Source organism: Haliaeetus albicilla, chromosome 9, assembly GCF_947461875.1.
Source record: "Haliaeetus albicilla chromosome 9, bHalAlb1.1, whole genome shotgun sequence".
In the NCBI taxonomy this organism is placed as follows: Eukaryota; Metazoa; Chordata; class Aves; order Accipitriformes; family Accipitridae; genus Haliaeetus; species Haliaeetus albicilla.
The window spans coordinates 24110585-24129852 of NC_091491.1; the positions used below are offsets into that span (position 1 = coordinate 24110585).

The following is a 19268-nucleotide window of genomic DNA, read 5'->3' on the forward strand; positions in this document are numbered from 1 at the left end:
GTGACAAAATTCATGGCACGATCTGAAAGATGTTTTACTTACCTACTCAAACCCCTTCCATCTACCCCTCTTTGTTCGTTAAGAAAAATTAATTAATTTTTCCCCATCTCCCATGCATCCTCCTACCACTCCTTTTAGGCAGACAGTTCCCCCTCAATATTCAGTGAAATTTCCTTAAAATAGCATCATTACATGAACAGAAGAAAAAGTAAAGCCAAAATGAGAATAGTTACAATCAAAATATTTATGGATTGCTACTGCAAAATTGTACATAAGGACTTCTGGCAAATTACTTGTATGCTAATTATATGCCAGATTGCCACTTGATGACCAGAGGAAAGTAAAACACCAGATTCCACAATTCACAAGTGATTTCCCACTCACTCCCTTCAGACAGGCAGCACTTAATTTAAATGAAAAAACAAGATGGGAACAGGTCAGATACGCCTACTCTGTGGCCCATGAAGTGAGCTCAGTTCTGTCTCAAAGAAAAAAGTTTACTAATTGGGCTCATGAAGTCAGTTTAGCGACACATGTTGATCTAGGTCTTTGGAATGTGTTACTCTATTTTTTTTCCGTTATTTAAAGATAGGGTTATTTATTTCACTCCCTTATTTAGACACTTGCATCAAGGACAGAAATAAATGTGATTCTAAAGTAAGGCAAACTTAAAATACATTTTCAAAGAGATGAAAGACGAAATTAAAAAAAATAGTGTCTAATATACTATATAACTTGAGGAGAAAAGAACATATATATTATTTCCAAATAATATTCAGGCCTCTGAAGCACAGGCAGCAGGGTATCAAAATGGATTAAAGCCATGGCCATGACTCATCTGCATATGTTATGTTGTGGCAGTGCTAAACACTGCCATTATGAAATGAAATAGTAACTGCACTAGAAACTCTTCTTAATGCAATAGCAATGCCTCTTTAGTAAGCCAGACCACTCCACAATGCCCAAATTACAGTAGCAGCATTAACATTTCTGATACTGCTGATTTGCTTACCCTTGGTAACAGATCACTTTTACTGTTTACTGGAAGCTCTCCCAAACCTAAAAAAAAGTAATCTTAGAGACAGGAAGCCCCATTTGGGAACAGGTTTGACTGACAAGGCTATATGCTACTGAACAGCAATCACTTCCCACAGGGAGAAGCAGCAGGTGCTTAAAGGTAAGAGTAACTCTCAGGAGACAAGGGTGGAGTTTCAGACAGCAATTATTCATAAATTACAATGCTGCTTACACTGCAGAATAATTCTGATCTCAACTAAAGCAAGTTACCTACTGTAAGATATCCCCAGCCACATTTTGCACCATCTCTGCATGGATGCACTACCTGGATGATGTAGCCTTCAGACACTGTTGTGCATATATATATATGTATAGCAAGTGTCTTTGATCCTAGTTCTGAAAATAAAAACAACACTTCTCCCTATCACCTTGTGCGCAAGCCATGAACAACGACAGTCATATGCCTCAAGGTCAAAACTCACATAGCTGATCTGTCAGTGCTGGCCTAAATCAAGACACTGGCTTTGTGCACCGCACAGATGAGAAGGGAACGCTCTGCCCTCTGTGAAATACACAGCTGTATTCGCAAGAGTAATTGTTCACTTCTGACAGTGCTTAACTAGCACTACCCATATGCCCATAATGCAGCCAGGGGTGTGACTGCTGTGTTTGCATACCTGAAATTGCTTTAAATTTAGCAAGTACAAGTAGTAAAGAAAGGACACCACAGAATCAAGTTTAGCCCAGTTTCCGTAAGACATTCCGAGAATACGCACGGTCATGTAGCTTGAAGAGAAGAACCAAAGAACTCCACCTCCACTACTACTGTTACATACAGTAGCTAAATAAAACCTATTGTAGGTATGCTTACCTACACTGCAGCCGTAAGTGAGACTAAATTTCAGATATGCCCAACTGCAGTACATTACTTCAACATGTCTTAGTACATTACTTGACTTAGTGAAGATACTACTTAGGACAGGACTTCACTGCTTTGGTACCCCACCGCTTGCTGCAGACAGTACCATGAATTTACAGAGATTATTACGTCTCTTCTGGCACTGATTACTGTTGCCTAAACACGTAAAATAAAAGGAGGAGAGCTAGTGCACATATATTATAAAATACAGTGGAACTACGTAAACTTGAAATTCAACTATGAAACTGGAATATCTCAAGAAATTTAGATTTGCCTTTATTGTGCAATTCCAGGTTGCAAAATCTCACACTAGAACTACATTATAGAACAGACCTGAAACCAAGCAGACTTCTACCAGGCAGCAACCACAACATAAGAGACGTGAGACTTTTTTTTAAAATGCAACTAGAAGGCAAGCTTTACAAGTGTCTTGTGGAAGAGGTTCTGCACGTAAAATGAAATCCTGCCGTAAACCTCAAATGGCAAGTATTCTAGTCACTAAGTATCATAACAATGCACAAACCCCATTGTACAAAACATATACCTTTCTAAAAAAGATCTACTTGAATTATTTTTTATTTTAGAAGTGGCAAAATTAAACAGAGGAAAGAGATTAAGGTGGGTTGGAGAGGTTTGTTTTGACTTAGATCATATGGGAGACAATGGGTGAAAATAAGCTGGAAAACAAACATGGTATTAAAACAGATACAGCTTAGTTTAAGAGGTACAATCACTAGGCTGAAGCAAGAATTTAAGAAAGTAAGATCAGAATTCAAGAGGATATTAACTGTTTTACTTTCACTGATGTCAGACTGTGGCTTGTTGGTTACCAATAGACACACTTCCTGAAACTGATGGGTAAGTAATTGGGACAACCTACAAAACAAGAGGAGGAGGGCTGGGTTATCCTTTATTTATAGACATATTAAAATTGCATATACTCCTGGTGGAACACAAGCATATCAATTAACAATGCCTGGTGACTGAGTTTATACAGTGGGTTTTTGGGGGGTTTTTTTTAAGGTGAAGTATTTTTTATGTAAATTATATTAGCTGTGCTTGAATAAAAAGGTATAAACAACTTCTGATATAAGCATATCATTATAAAACTACATTTCATTCAGACTCAACATCATAAAAGAACAAATCATTCCTTATTTTATAAAGTTCTTGAAAATTGTTTCTTTGAAGAGCAGTCAGGTCTCATCTTTGACAGATATTCCTCTGCTTTGTAATTTTTTGGTACTAGCAGCTTTTTCAAGCTTTTTGAATGAATACATACTCAAGACTAGAAGTTTCCTGCTCTTAACCTTTTTCCAATGAACAGAATTATGTTTGACTAACAGGACATCCCAGTGACAAAGGTAAAACTGCAAATCTTTGAGACTAGTCCCATTTTAGATCATAGCTTATACTTTTAATTTGTAATCAAAGCATGTATTTTCTCATGACACTTCATCTTATGCCCCTACAAGTCAAAGAAAAGGAGGGAGTCTACCCATTGTATTAGCTCCTTGCATTAGACAGTTCTATCTAATAAAGATTAAATTTATAATCATAAAAACCATGATACATTATAGATGTTTAACAAAGACATCAGTGCTCCTGAAGTTTGACAAGTTTATATAAGCATTTTGAAAGAAAAATTTATTATATTTTTCCTATTATACGATAAATATGTTTTATTGTAGATGCATCTTTTCTGTTTTCTTAGGTCTCATTTTGGTACAAGGGAAAAAGCCTATGAGAGGCAAATAATTAGTCAAGTGGAGGCCTCAACTGAACACCCACTTGAAATAATTAGGAACTGTCAAACAGCACGTGAAAGACTGTATATTCCAGAGGTATTCAAGTTTATTTGTTTACTATTCTGTTCTGAATCTAAAATACAACCAAGCCAATGAAGTTCAATTTGCACTTGTAGGAATGCTGCAGGTCTCCACCTTCTGGAGTTTTGGTAGAAAAGAGAAGGCTGGCTGGCTGTTCTAACAGCACTTGCAAGCTTCAAACAAAAGTCAAGGCACTGCTCTCCTAAGCACAACAAAATACTTAGGAAACAGCTCTCATCTCCTCCCAGAAGCGCTAACTGAAGCATGTAACCCTTCCTCAGAAAGGGGACTTCTGGTCCTCAATATGCTGGTCAATACACTAAAACAAGAACAGCTGATGAGGCCAGCTTTCTCTGACACTGTTTGAGGGATCAAAGATCTATTGAATTTAAGAGCAGCAGATAACATTGTATTGAAGCATCCAGTACCTCTTGTACTGAAATAATACATAGTATTTGGCCAAGACACAACAGCTATTCCCCTAGAAAGCTCTGGATTCTGTCTTCTAACGTTTCTGAAAATTCACCACTAGCTTTGGTAGCTTATTCTAATCATTAACTATACTTGAATTTACCCAGATGCAGCTAGCAGCAATTGATTTGTATTTGTCCTTCACAAACATAAGAGATTCCAGGATTTCTTATAGTGAAGATCGTACATCTTCAGAATAATCTCCCATTCTTCCTTTTGGCAAGATAAGATACACGGATCATTAAGTGTCACTGAAGGCATTTTATCCAGCTCTCTATCTTTAGGTATGCGGTCTTTTCACAACTTAAAAAAAAAAATAAAAAATTGAGCTATGTGGCTACAATAATTACTCCAAATTCTTTAACATCTAGTAGCTTATCAACCAAGTAGGATTTCTTCACAGCTAATACAAATACGTTCAATTTCATAGCCTGAGATCTTTAACAGCTACAAGATAAGATCTTAACTCCAGTTGTTCAGCAGATATTTGAGTACAATCTCAGTTAATCATCTTTTTTGACAAAAACAAAATAAGCACTACCGTTATCTGTCCTTCACTGTCTAATATTGCATAAAGTACTATCTTCAGTATGATATTTTGGAAAAAAAAGATTTTATATAAAAAACCCACAGTGTCTCAACACATATTTCTTTTCCTTCTGAAGTTAAAGCCTTTGGCTAGAAGCTATGCAAAAATACACTCTCCTGCATCCTCAGACCATAACCACCATTCTGGGATTTTAAACACATACTGTCCTGGTTTCAGCTGGGATAGAGTTGATTGTCTTCCTAGCAGCTGGTATAGTGCTATGTTTTGGGTTCAATATGAGAAGAATGTTGATAACACACTGATGTTTTCAGTTGTTGCTAAGTAGTGTTTAGTCTAAAGACAAGGATTTTTCAGCTTCTCATGCCCAGCCAGCAAGAAGGCTGGAGGGGCACAAGAAGTTTGGAGGGGACACAGCCAGGACAGCTGACCCAAACTAGCCAAAGGGGTATTCCATACCATGTGACATCATGCCCAGTATATAAACTGGGGGGAGTTGGCCTGGGGGTAATTGCTGCTCGGGGACTAACTGGGCATCCATCAGCAGGTGGTGAGCAATTGCACTGTGCATCATTTGTATATTCCAATCCTTTTATTATTACTGTTGTCATTTTATTAGTGTTATTATTAGTTTCTTCTTTTCTGTTCTATTAAACCGTTCTTATCTCAGCCCAGGAGTTTTACTTTTTTTTGGCCAATTCTCTCCCCCCATCCCACTGGGTGGCGGGGGGGAGTGAGTGAGCAGCTGTGTGGTGCTTAGTTGCTGGCTGGTGTTAAACCACGACATATACCAACTACCTAAAGCATAACAAAATCCAGACGCAAAAATGTAAGCCCTCTCTCTTCAGAAAAGGTCTTTTCTGTTAGCTATCAGGTAAAAAATGCTTTCCTTTTTTCTTTTAAAATTACAGCCGTGCAACCAAGATCCCATCATCATCTAAGTACTCTGCTTGATCTTGTACCCAAGCTCTATATGAACAGCAAAGGATTCAATTAGAATTTAACATTCAAGGACACAGACTGTACCTAAGCAAAGTTATCCTCTTCAAGCCGTTAAAGAAGAACAACTACATTGGAAGTTTGAGGAGACTTTACACTATTATGCTTTCCACAGTAAGAACTGCCACTATGTGAACTAAAACATGCAAGTAACATCTATAACCTGCCAGAATGGGTCTGACTAGCTTATTTTTTAAGAACTGCAAAATTTAACGATTTTTCAGATGCATTTTTCAAGTGATAATGAGATAACCTGAAAGAAGAATCCAATTACAATTGGTCACACACCCATAACAGTCTCGCGTGCACACAGGAAATTCAAAACAGGGGACAGACAGTAGTCTTAGGAAGACCGGTAAACATGCCTTGCTTTTTACCCCTCCAGCTCATTTGTTTACTTTTGTCAAAAGACAATTTACTGCACCAAGTTAAATGTGTGAAAAAGCAGAATACCCACCATATACATCAGAATGTCTCTAATCATCACCATCGCTGTTTGATGATCATTCCATGCTTGGTTTAGTGTTTGTAGAAAGTTGTTATTCAAGGAGTTTAACACATCTTCTCGCACCTGAAGAGAGGAAAAAAAAAAATTGTTATAAACCCAAGTCAGTTTCTCCTGCATTATTTAAATCTTAACAAACTTTGCTTCAAACACCCCCCCCCCCAAAAACCAAACCAAAACAAAAAAAAACCCCACATTTTTTTTTTCTTTCTCCTCTACGCACTTGAATATTACGAACAAGTTCTTGCTTTCCCTGGGTGCTCACCGTCCCTACCTTTTATTTCATTTCTGTGGAAAAAAATAAAAAAATAAAACCAGGCTAAAACCAAGAGCAACAAAATAAAAATGGATATTAAATTTCAAAGGAATATATGAAATCTCAAATGTTAAAAATATTTTTTTACAACTCCTCAAAGGTTTAATTTCCTATGCTATAGTGTTTCAATTAATGTTAACTTTACTATCAGAAGAAATTGCAGAATATCGGGTAGTACTGGTAAATGTTACAAACAGGAACAAGCACAGGTGGAAAACTGGCCATAATGGCATTTAGGAAGACATGCTGAGATAGCATAAAGTTACAGCAAACAACAGTTCTGAAAGAAAACAATCAATCACTTGGTAAAGACCAGACTCTCATACTAATAGTCCATAATTGCCAACAAGACTCTGGAGAACAAAAGAAAGTCATCATTGTTTTTACAAACATATTTCCTAGTTGATTAATTTGTCCCATCAACTTCAGGCTTTATTTCTTTTTGACGCTACTACTCCCTACTAATAAAAAAGAACATCCAGTTTCATATTTTGATTTTCATGCAGTACGCATATACTACAGTGCTCAAGCTTTAAACTCATGTAAAGGAGAAACCTGAGGGAACGTACAAAAAGTTATTCCAGAATTAACAAAATGTGAATAGACTTTTGACATTCTGCCCTCTATTGTAACCAAACAGAATGTATTTTTACATTTATAGATTTGCATTTATACCAAAATTTACACTATTGCACAAGTAGAGAGAATTCAAATAGGAAAACAAAACACACGACAAGCAGCCACAAGCTGCACCAACATCAGATGCAACCACCTGACAGACTTCATTCTGACATTTAAGTTTTATAAAGTTATTAGGCAAAACCAGCACAACAAAAATTTCAGCCTGCCACACTACTATATATACTCCTTAAACTCAGATGAGCAAACCAGAAACATAGAATGGCATATCATATGAACACAATGGTCTCTTCGAGAAGCTGTGGAAACTTATCCCCGTAACATTTACCTTGTTATTAAATCTAGGTAATATAGGCATGTCTGCAGGTTGTTCAAATTTTTCTGAAATCTTCAAACACCTACTCCCCAGACCTGAGCAAGGCCTCTCCTCCTTGCTTTTGGAAAACACACTATGCAGTTATAAGTCACAAGCAGCACTGCTTAGAGCTGCCTCATTCTTTCTGATAGTGATCATCATTTACTCTTTGGTCTCTCAAATGTGTGCCCTGTTGTCATCCGATCTATGTAGTTTTCAGCTAAAATGTAAATATGCTTTAAAAACTTCACCAGTCATACTTGTAAAGACTACACAGAATCTCCCAGAACAAGAGAAACAAACATGACATGGTTGCTCTCACTTCTTCAGTCAATATGAAAAACATTGAAAACATTATTTGGGAGATCACCCACACTAGTAAAATTTACCAAAGCAAAACTAAGAGTATGATTAGTTTACAAGCACAGATAACCAGGGTAGGGATTGGTCAATTTTACCCAAGTGTATGAGGCCATCACAGAACTCTTCAGGGATCAAAGATTTTTTTTTTTTCCTTCTTTAACAACTCAGAGGCTGTGTGCCTTTATAATTACACACACCCATCACAATAATCCTACTAGACCAGCCAGTGCCAAATCACTAGTAGCAAAAGGGGTTCTTGCCACCAGGTAGCAATGGCAACTTGCTTCCAAGCAGACACAGGAGCACTCAGATCTGTGCCACCTCTGCTCCATACAGTATGCCATGTGGCTTTCTGCAAATCTGTTTTAAATGCAGGAATGGTGCTGTACAACAAAACTAAGAGTCTCTCTGCGAAGCTTCTCTGTGACTTTCTCCTAGGTTTAAGCTGCAGACAGGTTTGGGAAGCTGTTCTTTTAGTTGCTACAAAAGCGAACCAAATTGTTGCTTACAACAGCTGTTTAGTTAATAAGCATTGAACACATTCCTTGTATGGGCCATGAATACAACAATATTACAGAAAAACTACTATAATGGACAAAACTGCTTAGCCATGCAAAGGTGCAGAGTCAAACCACTTTGGTGGAATAAATAACTTGTAGTAAAAAGAACTGGATATCCACACACTTCTACAGAGAAGGAAGCCCTTCACAGACCCAGCTGCTGCTCTTCCAAAGCCTCAAGAAAACTTCAGTCTCAAAGATTTTTATCAGCAGAATGTTACTTTCAATTAGCTGAGCCTATAGTGATTTCTATGACAATCTTTGCAGTTATGCAGTAAATTGGCAAGCATATCCAGCTTAAATAGGACTGTCCATATACAGTCTCAAAAATAAATAAGCAGCTTCATGATCTACACAAGGTCTTCTTGTATTTGCAAGGATGAAATCTTGTATATAACTTCAAGCTCAACAGTATTTTCTACTAGATATAGCTCTTAAGGAAATATAGCACCCTCCCCCACCAATCTCTTATGAATAGTTTGTTGGCATAAGCTTTCAATACCTTTGAATAACTCTCTATTAAGTGTACACAAAGCAGACTTACAGCCTAGTATTTTCTCTCTTACAGTGCCTGGCCTGACGCAGCAGCACAAATAGTTCAATTATGTAAAATCCACTACTGTAAGGACAGCTAGAATCTTCTGTGGGGAGCAGCGGGATAGAACATCTCTTTCTGAACTAAGTCCTCCAGGACTCAGCACTTTTATTATGGAGTTTCTTCATCTTCTACAAAAGTCCAAGTAGTCCAAAAGATAGTATTCTAAAATCTCACAGTTCCAACTACGTTAACAGATTAACTCTGACTTTACCAGAAATGTGTTCACCCCTGCAGCTGCTATCCTTTTGCTGAAAGAAAAAAACTACTGAAGAATATTGATGATTCTGAATTGCATTTACTTTCTTGCAATTCCCTCACATCCTTTTGCCCTCCATATAACTGCAGACTTGCACAAGATCGTCTTAAAACATCATTAAGGAAAGATAAAGGCAGATAACACTTCATGCATTGTCAGTCAGGCTTACAGTACACTGTAATGCTCACTATTTAATTTATCTCCTACACGACTCCTCATGTCATTCCTCCCTATTTCATACATGTCATGGAAATAATTTCAAACTGCCTGTAGAAGATTCCTATCTTCTCTCTCCCCTTCTCCCTGTGACACCACAACAGCAAATTTTAAAGCTTGCGAAGGATCCTAGACATATCTTTACAAGCCCCAGAATAGACATGCTTTCTTTACCCCATACCTTCTGCACCAGTACCCCATACAATTTCTTCTGCACTCAACAACACTGCCACAATGACTGGCTCTGTGCCCCCCTTACCAAAGGCTTTCTTGCACGCCTGCCTTTATTATTATTCTGAAATGGCATGCACAGTTGTTACCGACCTCCACCAGTTCTATCAGCAATGACCACCACGTCATAAGGCATTCTGGCATGCCAGCAACAGAAATGTTTGGTAAGATCAAGAAATCTTACAGAACATAATAAGAACATCCCAAGCATCTCTTCAGTAATGCTCTAGTATCTTCCCAAACCAGCATATTTCAGCCCATTTAAGTTTAGGACAGTCCTTTACATCTCTGATGTACACTGCACAGAAAAACCAACAAAACTGTATTAAGCTTGGCCAACAAATCAGTCAATCTCTTTGTCACACACACACACACGATTTACATAATGTCAATGACATTGCATGTCATGGGTTTAGATTTCACTAGACTATGAAGTATACATTAAAATGAAGGGAACTTTAAAAATACTATCCTGCAAACTTTTTAACTTCAAGATTTTTTTTATTCTAACACAAGTGATGGTGCTTATGATCAAATGGTTTAGAGAGCTGTAAACTAAGCTTTGTGCATTTATTTTTAAAAAACACTTTTACAACACTTGTGTGAAGAAATAACAAACTAGACTTGAGAAGTGTGAAGGAAGAGCATCCACATCAAGCTACAAGGTTGCTGAAGGACAAGAAAGCAAGAAATCAATGAAGTACGAGATGCACAAGAATTAAATACCAGAATTAAGATGAAAGGTTTCAGCACTTTTTATTCAACAGTATTTTTAAATAAAATTCTATATGTACTATACTTTAATAATGATGTCAATACACAAAGACAAGTTTTAGCATGTCCTTACCCTGCAGTAAAAACAAGGTAGTTCAAGACAGCTGACTCTTGTCAATGATGTAGAGTAAGCTACCTGGCTTACTAGTGCCTTCATCAAGCAGTCAGAACCTGGTGACTGTAACTAAAAGGCATTAGGGTCTGCAAGTTCAAAATCAAGCATACTTTATAGTAACTTGCTTGCGTGCCTGTATCTTGTATTGATCATGTTTGCACCTGTCATTTTATTTACAATTAAACAGGCTGTAAAGACAGTACGCAGTATTGTGTTTTCTTGTTGACAAGTTAGATAATTTTCATCTTTAAAGTGTTTGGTTTCTTTCTAATAAAAATGCTGAATAAGCACAACTTTCATCTAGCAATTAAATAAGCATAAAGCATAAATATAGCTCTTAACCATGCCACACCAAAAATAAAAACTTTTGCATTCCAAGCTTGAAAACTATTTGTAAAAACATCTGAACAAATACATTGCCTCTACCTAGTCTCTTCATCTATTCTTAATTAACCAGCATGACTGGAATACTACAGGGATATAACTTTATTTGTAGAAAGATAACCAGCAGATGTGGACAGCAAATGGCAATTCTGTTTCAAGGATTCTAGCAATTCAAAATTTGGGTTTGGCTCGTCAGAAGCACTCCCTAACCTGAGCATAGTCCTTTACTAAAATCTATTAATTTCTGCACATTTTCGTTTTGATAAAAGTTAACAGGTTTCATGAAAAACATTTCAGTTGGCAAAAGCCCTTCTTCTAAATTCTAGCATCCACCATTGATTCTCTGAATAGAAGTTTACAAAGACTTGTGATGAGAGCATTTATTGTTAATTAGCTACTTAACATTTAACAGTGAACTGCTCTTGGAAACAGACGCTGAACATACATGACTTCTCTAAAATTTCTGTTACATGAAGTGTGAGGTTAAACAAAAATTTCTTTTTATCTATCTTACAACAAGTACTAATGGCACAATCATAAAATGCCATTATAGAACTGATCCTATTCTTAATAAACAATGCACTATTTTTTCCATACTTCCATCTGTAAGTGCTTCAACATAACATCCTTAAGCAAACCACCAAAAAGAACAAGAAGTAGCTTTGAGCCCACAGAAGTTTTCTTTATTGTTCAGAACTTTTTGACAGAAGTCGCATTTTCTTTTTTTAAAATCTTTTCCTGGGATTATTTACTTTATAGGACAGCATCATCAGACATCTGAATAATTTAGCCTTTTTACAGCATTTAACTACTAAAACTCAGTAGTTAGCCTTTTTATTTAAACAGCTTTTGATCATCCATTTTTATGTTACCCATACACATAGATAGAATTTGATTAATCACATTAAAGATCAGAATACTAGATCATTGGAGATTATTTTTTGCTTTTTAAGCATTAGATACAATTGCATTAAGTGTCAGGCAATTCTCTACACTGGTATCTGTACAACCCTCTCAGCCAGTGCAGTGACAGTACAAACTCACAGGATCTTCTGCTCTTTTGTCAGTTTGCCACAATCAGCACTTCAGAATAATTAGTTGTGTATATGGATAATTTTTAATATGCAGAATAGCTAGGAACAAAGATAAGAAGCTTTCCTCAAATTAAGCCAGGGTAAACTAAAGCCTAAAAGAATAAAAGTTTAGTGTCGTGATTATTAAGTATAAACTGTAAACATAGGCACATACAAGAACAAGGCACAAAAAGCCTCAGCCATTTGCCACATTTTATATGAATAGTACAGATTATGAATGCACAGATTATGAAAACATAAGTGTTTGAGAGTCACAGATGTGCTACAATTATAGAACAGAGCCATAAATTATTTAGCCACTTCATACAGGATGTTTCCTCTCATGCAAACAGTAAAAAAGCTCCACATTCAAAGCAGTTTTAGACTATACTTTTCTGGAACACCCCTTTGAAAACTAAGATTTTAGAAAAGAAATGAACACACTTCTCTGCCACAGGAGTAACTCTAGTCAGAATGCACAAAAAGCTCCCCAAGTATTATGCATTATTTAGACATAAACCTCCCATCCACTCTCTGTAATTCAGCCATAAGTAATCATCCAAGACACATGATGGTTTATGACTTTCCTTTTCAAATGTTGTAATAACAGAACAAAAATCTGACATTCCATCTGGACCCACAGCCAGTATATGAAATCAAATGTGTCTCTTTTCAAAAACAGGCAGCTATGGATGTTACCGCAAGGAGTAAGGCATCTTCCCTAGACTTATGATCCTATTACCAGTAAATATTATCTGGACTCATAAAAAGTGAGTTTTAACTTTTTTTTCAGTGACATACTTATTAATCAACCCTAAACTTTGCTCACAAAGACTCAAGAGGTGGTTCCATGGTTTACCATAAAATGTGAAGAGCCCTTTTCTCAGATGATACATCTTCAGAAACAAGAAGTTTCTGCACGTCTTTTTGACTGAATTACATGGTTTTGAAAAGGCTGAAATGATAGAATGCAGACTACTCTAGACTTTTGTTGTTGCTGAGCTGATGTTTTTGTACATTGCCTACCGCCTCTTTAAATAGAGTAATCCTAGCACAACTCTCTCATTAACTTGTGAATTAGTTCATTACCCCATAGCAAACAGGTTCTTAAATTGGTATTTTTGTTCCACAGATGAAAAAACTGACTTGAAAACAAACCAAAAATTGTTCTGAGAAAGTCACAAATTGCCACCAAAAGGCCACAAACCTTTTAAAAAAAATTCCCAGTTCTCAACAGTTATGCTTCAGCTAAAGTTGTTACCTGTTACACACTTTCAAATACTTCCTATGGTCCACCCTCCATGAATAACTTAAACAGTATCTGGAATAAGAAGTCATTTAAGCTTGATGTTAGCTTAGCTCTAAGCTACCACTTTTGAGGGTTGCAATACAATGTCAACACAAGGCAACATAATAACATAATAAAGTTAAATTTTTTTTGTCATTTAAATAACTATTCAGAGTTCTTTCATATAAGACATTTCAATTTTAATTAATAAAATGACATACCTTGTTTATTAGATGCTCAGTGACCACTTCTCTTAGTCCAGTGTAGAGTTTTTCACCATGTTTATGCAATACCATTGTATATGCATTCCTATACAGCTCCTCAAAACTGAGACCACTATTGTTCTTACGCTGGATCTCTTGGATTGCATTTTTTAGAAGATCCCAAATGCTATTCACATATTTCTCATCCATAGTCATCTGTAAAAATAAAACAATACATTATTGTTTAGAATCAAGAAAGATCACTACAGAAAGTTATTTTTGGCAGTTTTAACTCCAGGAGCAGTAATTGCTTCTGCCACATTTTGTTCATTCCATTATCACAAGGTTTCTCAAACTTTATCAAAAGGAAAACAGTATTTATGAAACTAATGGGATTTCAAGAAATAGTTATGAAAATTGTAGTTTTTAAAAGTTTAATGCTTTTCTCCTTCAAATCTGCAAATCCACAGAACCCAATTCCAGAGCCTGTGCAGGTGGGAAGGCAGATAATTGTGGACATAAGTCTCTTCCCTACTCTTCCTCCACAGTGTTAATAATGACAGTCACTTAACTTTCCTCCCATACTGACATGCTACTTGGCACCTTGTAAATTGCACTGCAACACTGATCTGCTTAATCAGACCCCAAATCAACTTGTACAATAAAAGACAATAATGTCTGACACAGAGTTAGCAAACTTACTTAGTCATTTGCTTCAGCTAACTAGGTATTCTTTATTTACAGCAACATACTAATGGCCAAAGAATTACATGCCTACAATATTGTGCCTACAATTTAAATACTTGGAAGTGTTGTTGAAAAACCCTACGAATGTCCAAAATTAACATCTGTACTGAACATACTTCCACTGCACAAATATGGTTAAGTTGCTACAGGATATGCATCAAGCACTAAGCAGAATATGCATCCACTTGATGTTATTCAGACACTGAATACTTCAGTAAATACACCAAATAAAAACTAGAGCAAAAAGAAAAATTCAGAGAAAAAGAGAGAAACTCTTATAAGAAATAGTCTCATATCAAACCAACTTGTCTAGTGTAGTGTGAATCAGTTTACGACTGTGCTTTACCAATGCAAAGGTGCTTCAAAATACAATGCTTTATATAAAGCAATATCTGGGATAGCAAATAAGTATAGCAACAAAGTTATTAGATGTCAGTATTGCTTAAAGTTTGTGATTTAGCCAAGTTTCATCACCCAACTGAAAAAAACCCAAACTTTTTAAATGAACCAAATTTAAAATGCATGTTTAAAGTTAGGTTTGGTTTAGTTTATACGAAAAGGAACTGATCTAGCATTTTACATCTAAAGAAAAAGGGTGAAGAGAAGAAAAAGGCCACTACTCCCAGAATTACTGTGGAGAACGAAAATATGCCTGAGTCTACCAATACTGTCAAAGCAGCCATGAAAATAAGAGCTGAAAGTAGTAAGAGTGTAAAGAATAATGGTATGACATTCTAGAGGAAAGTAATGGCTAGCCCTGGTCTGCCTCTCTCTTCCCTCCCCTTCCACCCAAAAACCACTAAGTGAATAGAGGAAAAACATGGAACACTAGACTTGCCTGCATTTGTAATCAAACACAATGATTAGCAGAACTTTTTTCATTAAAAGTACATTTTTACATGCAATTTCAAAATATCAAGTTTTCTAGGCATTATAAATAAAAAGTACAGCTCATAATAAGGATAAGCCATTCACTGCCTTAGGAGGGAATGGGTTGCCGAACAAAATCAAGACAAGACACACTCCTCCATCTTCCTCGTCTTTTTGAGTTTTAGTTAAACACAAAGACTTTCACGATAAAAATAATCCTATCGCTACTTTTCCCACTCTCATGATACCAGATCCACTAGCCTACTAACCTGTATGTACCCAAAACTTAAGAGATATGTCATTGTATATCTAAAACCAAAAAATTCACAGACACATTCAAAAATTCTTAGTTTCCTATCTCCCAAGCCCAAAACCTCAAGGTAACAGAGAAATCATGGAATGTCATCCCCCCAGCCCTGCTTTTTGCTTATTCTGCTATGCATAATACTGAAAGATCAGTTATTTTCTTTTTCATTTGCATTTGCTACATTGGTGCCTCTTCAGGCAAATTATTTTCTAAAGCTTTCCTGAACAAGCAATTTTTACAAGTACTAATAACGAAGGCAACCATTTAGAATTGCAGAGAGCAATCCAAGTAAAGCTTTTCAGTCTTCCTTTAAAAAAAAAAAAAGAGGTTTTGTTTTCAAACAAAGCATAGACTCAAATCAACACTTCCAAATGCCATTTTCTCCCCTCGCTAATTAAAAAATCTCCTAGCCAACAGGATAACCTTTTTATCTCAACTGCAACTTAACTGCTCACTGTATTTAAAAAAAAGTATGATCTGTATAAAACAGGGAAATCACCAGCCTCTAGTTTGAAGAGATACTACAGCACTGCTGTTTCTGGGTAGGCCAGCCGGTAAACATTCCTGTACGTTACAGATAAGCAGTACATCTAATAATTCGGATCTGTTCAAGAAAAAACTAAAAATGAGCTGTTTAATTCTTCTACCTTTAATCCAAATGCTACAAAAAAAGTGAAGGAATGATTGTAACATTATTTGCTCCGAACTCACTGAATACAAACATAAACACATAGCTTTCTGCCACTTAACAATTGACACACCATGAGCTGCTCTGGAAGCCCAAGAAAGATCCATAAAAGGGAATTTTAAGAAGTCCACATCTCCATGGCATAAATATACTGAAATATTTGAAATAGTATTATAAACTTATCTTATTACCTTTTAAGATTAAGTATGAAGGACTCTGCTTCTCAGTGCAGCTTCCTATTCTGCTACTGACTTACTTTAGATTACTATCTGTGAGGTTTTGTGGGAACAGGTTTGCTAAAATTCTAGGGTACCAAGTTAGAAGAGCACTGTCTTCCAAAAAAGTTCTAGCATAGAAAACACTGCTGTAAACAAGCTAGCTAACAAAGCAAAGGCTCCCAATACTTTAAATAACTCCACTCTATCGGGCAGTAAGTCACTGCATTAAAGCTTTAGCAGAAATTTATTATTTCCTCTCCACTACTGAAAAGCTGTTTAGCTTTTCAACAGAAGAGGTCTTCTTCTATCACTGTCCTCAAAGTTATGTAAGAATTGCAATGACTAAATCTACCCTTGGATTATTTAACTCACAGGTTCATCTCTTTGCATCCCCCTTCCTTAAGTCAGGCTTGTACACAAGTTAAAAAAAAAAAACAACAAAAACAACTAAGCAATAAGTTTGTGATGTTACTAGAACATTTTGACATCTTTCAGAATTCTGTACAAAAGCATCACTAAAAACACTATTAGACAACTGTGATCCTAATCCATCAGTCTGACCCAACAGTGAAGATTTATGCAACTCTCTAGATCTCCGTCAACAACAAAGCCTATAAGCGATCCGCTTCCACAAATATGAATACAGGATCAGAGCCCAAATGTTTTTCCATGCTCATTCCCAGATTTCTTCTAACGGCTATATTTTAAGTCAACTCCACAGTTGTAATACAGTTGCCTTGCTTGTGCCTACTATTCTTGCAGATTTAAGCGGAAGCTAAATTACTGCTTCTGCTGGTGCTTTGAAAAAAAAAAACCCAACCCAAAACCAAAACCAAAACCACCCAGGTTCAGAAAAGCTTTCAGAAGCAAAATCCCAGAAATTTCAGTAGTGTTTACACCAAGATTCATGAAGATAGTAAGAAGCCAGTGTCCAAAGAGAGGAAATGTGTTAATGTACTCCAGTTTATCTGAATATTACCTTTCTTGGGGAACGGGAGAGAGATCAAGTCTATTATTGGCAGAAGAGATAGCTGTTTATAAGAAGGCGCTAGTTGGAAAACTTCCACAAACCGCTGCCCAAATGCTAATGATTCAAAGATGCAACTTGAACACAAACATCTGAACTCAAAGTGTAGCAGAAGTACATCTTGAGGAAATTAGACTAAAATATCAGTGGACATGAAAGTACAGTCATTTCACAAAAAAAAAAAAAAAAGTCTGTAAAGGACTCAAAAGGTCCTTTATTCCACAGTACTGCCACAGTGCAGGATCAGATACATGCAAGCCCTTTCTTTAACAATGTTCGTCTATCCTATTAAAATCTCCAAGACAGAATAAATAATCGCTGTCAGCAATCTATTGCCATTATCATCTGAAGAGTACAACACCAGCAAGTAAAGCTAGTATCAGTCCTGAATATACTTCTCAGTGTTTCCCTCCTAGAAGCTAACACTACAGCCACCACCTCTTTTGAATAACTTCATCAGCATTCCTTAAATCAAAAGGGGCAAACAGCTAAACTCCAGTAGTTTTGGTATTAATGTGTAACTTCAAACAAAATATTATCATCTCCTTTCTAGTCATGTAGTTCAAAGGGAACTGCAATATCCTGTCCCCTGGGAGGAACAACCCCATGCATTAATACATGCTGGTGTCAACTGCCTGGAAAGCAGCTTGGCAGAAAAGAACCCAGGGCTCTTGGTGGACATCAAGTTGGCGACGAGCCAATGGGCCCTTGAGGCAACGAAGGTTAATGGTATCCTGGGCTGCATTTGGAGGAGCATTGCCAACAGGTTGACGGCTCTACTTGGCGCTGGTGAGACACGTGGGGTACTTTGTTCAGCTCTGGGCTCCCCAGTACAAGAGACACATGGACATACGGGAAAGAGTCCAGTGAAGGGCCACTAAGATAACTGACTGCAACACCTCTCACATGGGGAAAGGCTGAGAGTCAGATTTGTTTAGCTTAGAGAAGCCTCACAGGGATCAAATCAATGTTTATAAATATCTAAAGGGAGGGTGTACAGAAGAGGGAGCCAGGCTCTTCTCAGTGGAGCCCAGTGACAGAACCAGTGGCAGTGGGCACAAACTGAAACACAGGAGATTCCCTCTGAACACCAAGAAAACTTTTTTTTACTGTGCAGGTGACCAAGCAGTGGCACAGGTTGCCCAGAGAGGTTGTGGAGTCTCCATCCTTGGAGATACTCAAAAGCTGTCTGGATACCATCCTGAGCAACTGGCTGCAGGTGACCCTGCTTGAGCAGAGGGGTTGGATGAGACGACCTCTGGACATGCCTTCCAACCTCAACCATTCTCTGATTTGGTGATACGCATTACAGCTGTACACTGAGGAATTCAGAAAACCAGGGCTCCCTGAGTAAGCATGACTTATTAAAACTGCCAGCACCAGTCTTCCAACTGAAATGCATCACAGGATAACAAAGGTGAGCAATAAAATGCTTGCGGTCACCAGTGGAACCAGGCATTTGGTCCCTAGCTCATCTTAACTACAGTCAAAGAACATTAAAACTCCCAGATTTATACAGAACATCAAACAGATCTACTGCTAGAAATCCAGACTACTTTGTACAGAAATAAATGCTTGGGGTTTTTTTATATAATTTCCATTCTATACATTTAGCTTTTACAACAGTTTCCTTTGAACGCAACTTCATTTCATGTTCTTGTCAGTTGGCCATTTTGCCCTTAACACTACAGAAATTGCTCCTCTTACTTATATAACCATGCTTGAACTGCTGCAAATTGTACGGAAAGGCAGT

General features: G+C 37.0%; 1 protein-coding gene across 1 annotated transcript in view; it reads right to left on the reverse strand.

Moving 5' to 3' along the window:
• CUL3 (cullin 3) overlaps positions 1 to 19268 on the reverse strand; it is a 58623-nt gene that overhangs the window by 24799 nt on the left and 14556 nt on the right. Inside the window, exons 2-3 of the mRNA XM_069792118.1 lie at positions 13677 to 13874; positions 6240 to 6353 (exon numbers count right to left, since the gene is read on the reverse strand). Coding sequence (XP_069648219.1) covers positions 6240 to 6353; positions 13677 to 13874 — 312 coding nt within the window. The remainder of the gene's footprint in view (positions 1 to 6239; positions 6354 to 13676; positions 13875 to 19268) is intronic.